Consider the following 12658-nt stretch of genomic DNA (forward strand, 5'->3'; position numbering starts at 1 on the left):
TATAATCCTATTGATTTTGAAAGAAATCGGTTCAGATTTAGATATAGCTCCCATATATATCTTTCGCCCGATATGCACTTATATGGCCCCAGATGTCAGCGTTATACGCTAGGTTGCTTGAAATTTTGCACATGGAGATTTATTGGTACCATAGTCAATTGTACGCAATTTGATTGAAATCGGTTCAGATTTAGATATAGCTCCCATATATATCTTTCGACCGATGTGCACTTATATGGCCCCAGATCTCAGAGTTTTACCCCAATTTGGTTGAAATTTTGCACAAGGAGAACAATTAATATACAGTCAAGTACGCCAAATTTTACTGAAATCGATTCAGATTTAGATATAGCTCCCATATATATCTTTCGCCCGATTTTCCGTAATATGACCACAGAAGTAAAATTTGTAATCAGATTTAAGTGAAATTTTGCACAGGAAGTAGAATTAACACTATAGCTTTTCATGCCATTTGGTTGAAATCGGTTCAGATTTAGATATAGCTCCCATATATATCTTTCATCCGATATACACTTATATGGTCCCAGAATCCAGAGTTTTACCCTGATATGCTTAAAATTTTGTACAGGGAGTAGAATTAATGTTCTCGATATACATGCCAATTTTGGTTGAAATCGGTTCAGATTTAGATATAGCTCCCATATATGTTTGGCCAAAATACCCACAATTTCCTTGTACAAACGCCACTGCTAAGTCGAAAACTTGTAAAAATGCTTTCAATTTTCCCATATTTCTTAGACATATCTATCGACCTATAAATCATAAATACACTTTTGCAAAATTGCCTAAAAATTCTTTCAGATTTAAATGTTTCCCATATTATTTTACTAACATTTTGTTTCACCCCAGGGCATTAGCCGACTTAAATTTTAAGTCTACAGAAGTCTAACAAATGTTGTTCAGATCGAGCCAGATTTAAATATATGTATATGAGAACATAAAATTTATTTGACGGATTTGATATAGTATCGAAAATGTGGATCTACAAAGTGGTGCAGGGTATAATATAGTCGGCCCCGCCCGACATTAGACTTTCCTTACTTGTTTTATTTCAAATCTTATGTTTCAATATTCCATTTAATTTAGGGACGATTTCATTTAATCAAAACTGTTTTTCGTCACTTAAAAGAAAATTTGTCTTAGTTCAAAGACATTCTTTAAGGGAGGGATGCTAATTTCCAAAATTTTTGTCCTATTTAATATTTTTTTTTAGAATTTAATTATTTTTAAGAAATTTGTCTTTAATATTGTATAAATTGCGCTCCCAAAATTTAGCTTGTATAATCTTTAATGCCACGTAAATATATATTCCAGTGTAGATAAATATATGTACTAACTACCCAGCCAGAACGGATGTCCAACACGGTTGCCACTCGAGCCACAAATAATCTACCAAAATTTGGAGAAAATTCTACCAAACAACAAAACCTTCTGCAGAAAATTTTGTTAAAATTTTATTTCTATAGAAAATTTTGTCAAAATTTTACTACTATAGAAAATTTTGTCAAAATTTTATTACTATAGAAAATTTTGTCAAAATTGTATTTCTATAGAAAATATTGTCAAAATTTTATATCAATAGAAAATGTAGCCAAAATTTTATTTCTATAAAAAAATTTTGTAAAAATTTTATTTCTATAGAAAATTTAGTCAAAATTATATTTCTATATAAAATTTGTAAAAATTTTACTACTATAGAAAATTTTGTCAATATTTTATTTCTATAGAAAATTTTGTCAACATTATATTTCTGTAGAAAATTTTGTCAAATATTTTTTTTTTCTATAGAAAATTTTGTCTAAATTTGTTTCTATAGAAAATTTTGTCAAAATTTTATTTCTATAGAAAATTTTGTAAACATTTTATTTCTATAAAAAATTTTACTTCTATAAAAAAATTTTGTAAAAATTTTACTTCTATAGAAAATTTTGTCAAAATTTTACTACTATAAAAAATTTTGTCAAAATTTAGTACTATAAAAAATTTTGTCAAAATTTAGTACCAAAGAAAATGTTGTCAAGATTTTATTTCTATATAAAATTTAGTCAGCATTTTATTTCTACAGAAAATTTTGTCAAAATTTTATTTCTATAGAAAATTTAGTCAAAATTATATTTCTATAGAAAATTTTGTTATTTCTATAAAAATTTTGTCAACATTTTATTTCTATAGAAAATTAAGTCAACATTTTATTTCTACAGAAAATTTTGTCAACATTTTATTTCTATAGAAAATTTTTGTCAAAATTTTATTTCTATAGAAAATTTTGTCACAATTTTATTTCTGTAAACAATTTTGTTAAAATTTTATTTCTATAGAAAATTTTGTAAAAATTTTATTTCTATAAACAATTTTGTTAAAATTTTATTTTCATAGAAATTTTGGTCAAAATTTTATATCTATAGAAAATTTTGTTAAAATTTTATTTCTATAGAAAATTTAGTCAAAATTATATTTCTATATAAAATTTGTAAAAATTTTACTACTATAGAAAATTTTGTCAATATTTTATTTCTATAGAAAATTTGGTCAACATTATATTTCTGTAGAAAATTTTGTCAAATATTTTTTTTCTATAGAAAATTTTGTCTAAATTTTTTTCTATAGAAAATTTTGTCAAAATTTTACTTCTATAGAAAGTTTTGTCAAAATTTTATTTCTATACAAAATTTTGTCAAAATTTTATTTCTATAGAAAATTTTGTCAATTTTTTTTTTCTAAATATAGAAAATTTTGTCAACATTTTATTTCTAGTAAAAATTTTGTCAAAATTTTATTTCTATTAAAAATTTTGTCAAAATTTTATTTGTATAAACAATTTTGTCAAAATTTTATTTAGAAATTTTTGTCAAAATTTTATTTCTATAGAAAATTTTATCAAAATTTTATTTCTATAGAAAATTTTGTAAAAATTTTATTTCTATAAAAAAAATTTTCAAAATTTTATTTCTATAGAAAATTTTGTCAAAATTTTATTTCTATAAAAAATTTTGCCAAAATTTTATTTCTATTAAAAATTTTGTCAAAATTTTATTTCTAGTAAAAATTTTGCAAAATTTTATTTCTATTAAAAATTTTGTCAAAATTTTATTTCTATTAAAAATTTTGTCAAAATTTTATTTCTATTAAAAATTTTGTCAAAATTTTATTTCTATTAAAAATTTTGTCAACATTTCATTTCTATAGAAAATTGTGTCAAAATTTTATTTCTATAGAAAATTTTATCAAAATTTTCTCTCTATAGAAAATTTTATCAAAATTTTATATCCATAGAATATTTTTTGTCAAAACTTTATTCCTATAGAAAATGTTGTCAAAATTTTATTTCTATAGACAATTTTGTCAAAATTTTATTTCTATAGAACATTTTGTAAAAATTTTATTTCTATAAAAAATTTTACTTCTATAAAAAAATTTTGTAAAAATTTTACTTTTATAGAAAATTTTGTCAAAATTTTACTACTATAAAAAATTTTGTCAAAATTTAGTACTATAAAAAATGTTGTCAAAATTTAGTACCAAAGAAAATGTTGTCAAGATTTTATTTCTATATAAAATTTAGTCAGCATTTTATTTCTACAGAAAATTTTGTCAAAATTTTATTTCTATAGAAAATTTAGTCAAAATTATATTTCTATAGAAAATTTAGTCAAAATTATATTTCTATAGAAAATTTTGTTATTTCTATAAAAATTTTGTCAACATTTTATTTCTATAGAAAATTAAGTCAACATTTTATTTCTACAGAAAATTTTGTCAACATTTTATTTCTATAGAAAATTTTTGTCAAAATTTTATTTCTATAGAAAATTTTGTCACAATTTTATTTCTGTAAACAATTTTGTTAAAATTTTATTTCTATAGAAAATTTTGCAAAAATTTTATTTCTATAAACAATTTTATTTTCATAGAAATTTTGGTCAAAATTTTATATCTATAGAAAATTTTGTTAAAATTTTATTTCTATAGAAAATTTAGTCAACATTTTATTTCTATAGAAAATTTAGTCAACATTTTAGTTCTACAGAAAATTTTGTCAAAATTTTATTTCTATAAAAAATTTTGTTAAAATTTTATTTCTATAGAAAATTTTGTCAAAATTTTATTTCTATAAACAATTTTGGTCAAAATTTTACTACTATAGAAAAATTTGTCAAAATTTTATTTCTATAGAAAATTTAGTCAAAATTTTATTTCTATAGAAAATTTAGTCAACATTTTATTTCTACAGAAAATTTTGTCAAAATTTTATTTCTATAAAAAATTTTGTCAAAATTTTATTTCTATAGAAAATTTTGTCAAAATTTAGTACTATAGAAAATTTAGTCAAAATTTTATTTCTATAGAAATATTTATCAACATTTTCTCTCTATAGAAAATTTTATCTCTATAGAAAATTTTGCCAATCTTTTATTTCTATTGAAAATTTTGCCAACGTTTTATTTCTATAGAAAATTTTGTCAAAATTTTATTTCTATAGGATATTTTTGGAGAGGAATACATTGCAAAAAGTACCAAAACATTAAGAATTCTACCAAACTACCAAACAGTAAAAAATCTACCATTTTTTGGTAGAATTTTACTAACTGTGGCACTGCATCACTTCTTATGGTGTTATTGTGATACTTTACGTAAGTAAATAATTTTTCTAATTTTTACTGCATTCTATGGCTGGTCTGAAACATTTGATTTCAAGTATTTTCAAATGTTCGCAATTCTAGAGAGGATTTAATATTTTTTTAATTTAATTTTTATTCTGTTTTTAATAGTTTTGAATCAAAAATAGTTTAAATTGCTCATTAAAAATATGAAATAAGCGAGTTATAAAAATTTAAATTAAAATAACTTCTTTGTAGCTAAAATAAAGAAAATCTCTTAGGGAGGACATTTTTGGAAGTTCTTTTAAAGTTCTGCCTTTAGAACAACTTCCAAATTTTTTTGCTGGGTAACACTGGTCTACATAGGGGTTCGGGATATACCCAGCAAAAAAGCGTCGCTAAAAATTTAGTGCAAGAGTTCTTTTTAGATCCGGAAGTGGTGCAAAATTGGCACAGGAGAAATGGATTTCAACAGTCGTTGCACTGAGTTTGTATCACTTTTAAGGTGTAATCGTAATTTAGTGTTTCGGATGTGAATTACAAAAACAAAATTGTGATATTTTGCCAAATAAATATTTCTCATGTGTTTTTATATATAATTTTGAATGAATTCTAACGATTATTTGTAACATTTGACATCAAATGTATTCAAAATTTCTAGAACGGATTTAGCATTTTTTTAAAGATAAAATTTAAATAAATTGTATTATTTTATTAATTCTTACTATTCAAAACGAAGTTAAAATTATCAAATTTTTTAAGATAAAATTGTAAAAATTGAATTAAGACAATTTCATGTGAAGTTAAAGTAACGAACATCATTGGGAGGACACTTTTGGAAATGATTTTTTTTTTTTCGTTTTTTTATACAGTATATGGCCTCACACTGAAAAAAATCATGTCCGGTTCCAATGATTTTGTTTTCACTGTAACAATTTTGGTATTGATTCCGAGCCAAAGAAACAGAGTATTCAAGCAAAGATACTTTTAAAACACAATTCTCTTTTAAATATGGGTTTTGTGTACTTGCTTCTAGGAAGCAAAATTTAATTTTTGGGTGTTTTTTACCTTATTTTATCAAAGTCATTTAAAAACGATTTAACGACAACTTTATTTTCCAAATTCAAAGTCGATCTCCAATAGAAATTTTGTTATGTTTCCAGTAAAAAACGTCTTTAAAATAAAGTGTTGAAAACCATGTCCTATTTTTTAGCGTTTTTTGCTTTCTAGTCCAGATGCAAAAAAATTAAAGACAATTTCATTAATTTTAAAGAAATTTTATGAATTATTAAAATCAAGTTTTTCTTAGCCCAAAAATTTTTTCTTTCATGTTATGATACCCATTTTTAAGTCAAATCACTTAATTATAAGGAAAATACGACTTCATTGAAAAGTTTAACGACTTTTGGACAAGGAAAAAAAAATTTATATTCGAGAAATGCGTCTTCTATGCTAAGCAAAATTTGCATTCGTATTTTAAGGACATAAACTTTTTGGCCTCATGACAATATTTTTTCGGTGTAGACATTAACAAATTGTTTGACTATTGAAAAGCTAACAAAAGAATTGTAAATTTACCCATCTCTCCGTATTAATCTATTGAAAGTTCTCTTCTACACCTTAAATGAATGAAAAAAAACTAAAAGTAAGCAACAAATATTAACATTTTATTATTTTCCCGTTTCATTGCAGAATTATCATATTAGGATTCTTTGGATACAAAAATGAACCATCATAAACTCCAAGCACGGGTTTTCCACAACATAACATGCTGAGTAAAAACGGTAATGCTCCTCACAACCTCACAAATACAACTCCTTCCTCGCCAAAAAAAAGGACATATGAAAATGTACCAAATAAATGAAAAGTGCCAGCATTGACAAAAGAACAAAGTTAAGCCCACTTCCATATACCCTGGTATACAATACAACAAAAGCAATAAAATCCCAAGAAACGCCAACAAATAAAAGCAAACATAAACGAATTTTTATAGGCCGACATGAAAGGCCTACATAATGAAATAAACACTTTTCGCAAAGGTTGACACACTTACACACCAACAAAAAAAAGGGTGATCCTTTTTTTTTGAGCTCTCTTGGTTTGTGTTTTTTTGCATTATTTTGAAGACCGGTAAGCTTGTACTCTGGAATTGTTACCCACAAAACCAACAAACGCAGAGAAGTAGGAAAAATTTGTTGTCATCTGGAAATCAATTTCATTTAAATTCGAACCCCATACAACAGGCACATGCAACGAACCATAAAAAGCAACTTGAAACTTGTGCACACCAAAGGAATAACAAAGTAAGGATAATAAAATATTTACAGGATCCGAACGAAACACCCTCCAACATATTAAATACAATAAGGAAGGCATCTTAAGGGACACAAAGCAATAGTAGCCTTAAGACACCTATCACCCCTCCCCAACCCACCTTATAACTGGCTACCAAAAACACATGAGGTTCTAAACTCCAGCTCTGAGTACGAGAAGAGGAAACCATACAATCATCGTTCCACACCGAGGTTACACATAGCGTCAGCGTCATCATCATGGCAGTGCCCATAGATGAGGGCGTCCTAAGTGCCCTCCGGGGTATTACAAGTTGCAATACACGTTTGCCCAAACCTTTGCTGATTAAAGTTTACGTTTCCAGCTTAAAACAAGGTAAGTTCGGTTTCTCTTCTTTTTTTGTTTGTCATATTGTTGGGTAAAGAATTTAGCCAGCGAAATACACATTAAGTTAAATACGCTAATGGCATAGAAATTGACCTTTTCTTGTTTTAATTTGTTAGAGAGTATTTTTGCATTAAAGGCTAATTTTTGTAAGGACAGCTAAATAGACTTTTAAATTCAGCTGGACCTAATTGTATGTGCCCTTCTCCTTATCAAACTCTATTAGAACTCACAAACACATTGCTTGTATTGTGGTGGTAAGCACAATAAATGCGGGTGGCCAGTTTCGATACAGCCTCCATATAAACCGACCAACCAACTAGGTTGGTAGAACCCGCCACGGCGGCGGGTTCTACGCACCGGATTGACCCGATGGATACCAGCCATCGGCCAGCGGCTGCCACCTCAGTGTACGTGTTGTCTCGTCCGTTTTTTCGTGTTGGAGAAGGTGCATCCCGGGGAGCCTTCTCCGCCTGCTTTTGGTCCGAGCCGAGATAGAGGAAAACCCCGGACCATGGTACTGTGCCGTCTGCCGAAATCGAATTCACCATCGCTCGGTTTCGGTGAGGTGTAACCGAATATTGTTGTACCAGTTCCGGAGAGTGCATCATTTTTGCAATTTAATTGCAACGGGCTCCGTGGTAAGATTAGTGAGATTATAGACTTTATGAATCGGAAAAGGATAAGGGTCGCGGCGATCCAGGAAACAAAGCTGAATCCCACCTGCAGCCTACGACATTGTGATGGGTACAATGTCCTACGGAAGGATCGCACAAGAAATGAAGGTGGTGGCCTGGCTTTCATATTACACCGTTCCGTGCAGTATAGACCTATCACGCTTGTGCTAGACACTAATGACCCGTACATGGAATGTATGGGGGTAGCAGTTAAGTGTGGGGCTGCCGAGATAGAGCTATACAATGTGTACATACCGGCGGTTGGTAGCTGTGCTCCAGGTTATAGCCCAAACATTGAGTGGTTGTTGAGCGGGCATAACCGATTGGTTCTAGGAGATTTTAATGCCCACCATGAACTTTGGCATTCTCTCCTGGGTAATGACCAGAGGGGCATAGCTTTGGCAGAGCAGATAGACGACTCCACATTTTGCACGGTGAACGAAGAGGCCCCCACGAGAATTATGGGTGACTGCAGCAGTTCGCCAGATTTATCGTTAGCATCGCCTGGTCTGATAAATGACGTCTCCTGGCAACCCGTCATTTCATTGGGTTCGGACCACCTCCCCATAATTCTCACCATCAACCGACCCTCCGATTTCATAACCTCTGAACGCCGGACGTTTATTAATCAAAAGAAAGCCAACTGGGAAGGCTTCAGAGAATACACCGATCGCCGCTTCAGTGAGCTCCCGTCCCCCTCACATGTTCATGTTGCCCAGAGGGAGTTCCGGGACATCATCAACGCAGCAGCCGCTCGCTTCATACCCGCTGGTCGAATTGCCCCAGTGAGGCCCAACTTCCCAGCCGAAGCGGCGGGACTCGCAGACGAGCGTGATGAACGCCGTCGTGCTAACCCTGCTGATCCTAGAATCAGAGAACTAAATCTAGAGATTAGTAAGATAGTCGACGAGCACAAGCGGAACACTTGGTTAGAGCACCTGAAGCAATGTAACTTAGGAACAGGAACTGGTAAATTGTGGTCAACAGTTAGAGCCCTCTCGAACCCCTCCACAAGGGATGATGGGATTTCAGTCACATTTGGCGACGTGACTGTGACTGATCCGAAGAGGTTCGCCAAATACTTCAACCGACAGTTTGTCGAGCATCCCGAGAGTGATAGAGCGAAAAGGAGAGCCACCCGTCGTGTACGTGGTCTCCGAGCCGATGACACACCACAATTTACTGCAGCCGAAGTTACCAATGTCATCAACAGCGCGAAACCATCTAAGGCGCTGGGCCCTGACGGAATTTCAATGCTAATGCTGAAGCATCTGGGAATACTGGGAGTTGAGTACCTGACCAGACTCCTCAATTTGTCTTTGGAATCACACATTATACCCGAAGTCTGGAAAATGGGAAGGGTGATTCCACTACTGAAACCGGGCAAAGATTCGAGCAAAGGTGAATCGTACAGACCGATATCCCTTCTTTCGCCAGTAGCCAAGACACTTGAGGCATTACTCCTCCCCAGCCTTGTGGAGAATTTTCCAGCTGCCCACCATCAACATGGATTCCGTAAGGTACATAGTACGACAACAGCATTACATGCCATTTCGACACATATTAATAAGGGACTTAACCAGCCCAGGCCGTGTCATAGGACGGTCCTCGTGGCGCTTGACCTATCGAAAGCATTCGATACGGTCAACCATGGCACATTATTTGAGGACATCGAGAATACGTCCCTACCGACAGGAGCGAAGCGTTGGGTGCTGAATTATATGTGTGGACGCCAGTCGTACGTGGAATTCAGGGACAGAAAGTCAAGACCGCGTAGAGTTAAACAGGGAGTTCCCCAAGGTGGGGTGATATCTCCGGCACTGTTTAACCTCTACATGTCCTCGATTCCACCCCCTCCTGACGGCGTCGAGATTGTATCATATGCGGATGACTGTACAATCTTGGCATCTGGGCCCAATGTTGATGACATTTGCGATCGGTTGAACGTCTACATAGCTAATCTTACCAGTTATTTCACTGCGAGACACTTGAAGATATCCCCCACCAAATCCTCAGCCACACTATTTACTACATGGACGGCAGAAGTGCGCAGGCAGTTGAATATCAGAGTCGATGGAGTAATAATTCCGACCACAAATTACCCTAAGATTCTTGGGGTCACATTCGACAGCCTTTTTAGGTCACCTGCCCATGCCACTGCAATTTGTAATAAGCTCCGTGGCAGCGCCAGTGTGGACACCGCAGACCAGTGATACGCAGTGGAATAACATACAAACCTGCCAGAACGCTGCTCTTAGAACTGCGACTGGGTGTCTCCGCAGCACACCCCTGGATCACCTTTATATGGAGACAAAGATCATCCCTGTGCGAAGACTCTACTACATGTTGTCAAAGCAGTATCTCCTGGGTTGTTATCGCAGTAATCATCCAAACCACCATCTTATGGAAACACAACCACCACCCAGGAACGTAAGGGTTGATATACATAATCTAGAGCGCGAGATCCAGCGCTATAAAAGAGAGCCTCTAGATCAAGCAGCGTACCAGGCAGGTTTGAACAGGATTCATGAGGATACTGTAGCTGAAGCGGTGAGAAGCTACAAGGTTAATCCTGTTCTTGGAGTCCGACCACCGCCCATAGCACCGGTGGAAAGAGACCTCCCACGGCAGACTAGGGTAGTTTTGGCCCAATTAAGATCAGGCAAGTGCAGCCTCCTCAATTCCTACTTATCGGTGATTGATAGCAGCGTAGCTGACGTTTGTCCAATTTGCAACCAAGGGTCACACGACACGCGTCATCTTTTCTCTTGCCCAGCCAAACCAACCCGACTTACCACCAGATCACTCTGGACACACCCCACCTTAGTCGCAGAGTTCCTTGATCTGCCAACAAGCTGATGTACCAAGCGTATAACATGAAATGGATGAGATCACAATAAACTGTTACAACAACAACAACAACAACCAACTAGGTTTAATGTTCATCTGGACACCGCAATTCCTATGCGATTTGTCTGAAATTGGAAATCTGGACCCTCCGATTTCATATCCTCCGAACGCCAGACGTTTATCAACCAAAAGAAAGCCATCTGGGAAGGCTTCAGAGAATACACAGATCGCCGCTTCAGTGTACTCCTGTCCTTCCGACATCTCCACCAGCACCCAATATTGTTGTACCAATTCCAGAAAGAGTATCATGTTTGCGAGGTAAGATTAGTAAGATTGTAGACTTTAAGAAATGGAAGGGAACCGGTGTCGCGGCAATCCAGGAGACGCAGCTGAATGGCACCTGTGGCTTGCGCCATTGTAATGGATACAATGTGCTACGTAAGAATCGCACAATAAGTGGAGGTAGTGGCCTGATTTTCATATTATACCGTTCCGTGCATTATAGACCTATCTCACTTGTACTAGACACTAGTGACCCCTATATGGAACGTATGGTGGTAGCCGCCAAGGCTGGTGCTGCCGAGATAGAGTTATACAATATGTACATACCGCTGGTTGATAGCTGATTCTAGGATCGGGTCTCGAATGAGACCCGTCACTGTCTTCTTTAACCTTTTTATACCACTTTCGGATTTAATTGCGAAGAGAATTGCATCTAAAATATATCCTAAGAGTAATTCCTCCCTTCTTTGCCCCGGAACCAATAAAAAAAGACTTTAAAGTAAAGATGAAATCTTTCGACATGGGTACGATTTCTTTCAGTGTGATGTTTAATTGAAACTAAACATTAATGTGATTTTTTTTTTTCATTTTTAAGTGTCATTTAAAAAATCCACAAAAAAACTAGAAAATTTGAAAATTGAAATCTGTATACCAATTTTAATTTTATAGAACCTAGATTGGAAAGTGGGTTTGCTCAAAATATTTCTGTGTAAAAAACCCCAAGGTTAAAATTATTTTATTTAAAAAAATATATATTTTTAGTGTAAAATACCCAAGTTAAAATTAAGAGATATAATATATTATGAAAAGCTAGCTAAAGATATGACTATATCTAATTGTTATTAGATCTAATCAGAAGTCACTTTTGGCCTAGATCTAATACCTTAGATATAATTATATATAGCCCTATATGTATTTAGATCTAAAGTTCGACCTTGCCCTATATAGGATTATGTGTAGTTATATCTAATTATATCTCAAACATAGCTCTGGTTCAATTTAAAGGTGCCAAAATTTGAGATCTAATCATATCTAATTACATTCACCAATTTTTACACGTGCATAGAATAATTTTTTTAAATTAATATTTTTCGAAATAAAATATTTTTTCTAAATTTCTATTTTGTTTTTCAGAGTTTTGTCAGGAGCGTCGTATGCTGTTGGAATTAGTGGGTCCCGAGTTGCAGTCAATGTGCGATGATCGACAAATTGAAATTGAATTTGTGGATATGCATTTTGGCACAGGATCACTTGATATAACCCAAGTGGAAAAAGATCCATATATTTTGGAGGATTATCTGCACGAAATACAAGTTTGTCATCAGAATTCAAAAAGTGTATTCTTTCTGGTAAGTCCTACAAAAATAGGTATTATTTAAATACACCTATACAAAGCATCTTGAAAATGTAACTCTCGTAGAACATTTTGAAATTCTATTCGTTAAATACCCAGCAAAAAAATTCAGATGTATTTCCCAAGTTATTACTTTGAGTAACATATTTCCCAACTTATTACATAGATTGGTAGAATTTCTAATATTTTGGTAAACATAT

The 12658-nt window shown here is 32.8% G+C and overlaps 1 protein-coding gene across 1 annotated transcript in view; it reads left to right on the forward strand.

Moving 5' to 3' along the window:
- LOC142239988 (uncharacterized) overlaps nucleotides 1–12658 on the forward strand; it is a 235093-nt gene that overhangs the window by 218867 nt on the left and 3568 nt on the right. The window contains exons 4-5 of the mRNA XM_075311713.1: nucleotides 6312–7286; nucleotides 12239–12453. Coding sequence (XP_075167828.1) covers nucleotides 7172–7286; nucleotides 12239–12453 — 330 coding nt within the window. The 5' untranslated portion in view covers nucleotides 6312–7171. The remainder of the gene's footprint in view (nucleotides 1–6311; nucleotides 7287–12238; nucleotides 12454–12658) is intronic.

The sequence above is a fragment of the Haematobia irritans genome, chromosome 5, assembly GCF_050003625.1.
Source record: "Haematobia irritans isolate KBUSLIRL chromosome 5, ASM5000362v1, whole genome shotgun sequence".
NCBI lineage: Eukaryota > Metazoa > Arthropoda > Insecta > Diptera > Muscidae > Haematobia > Haematobia irritans.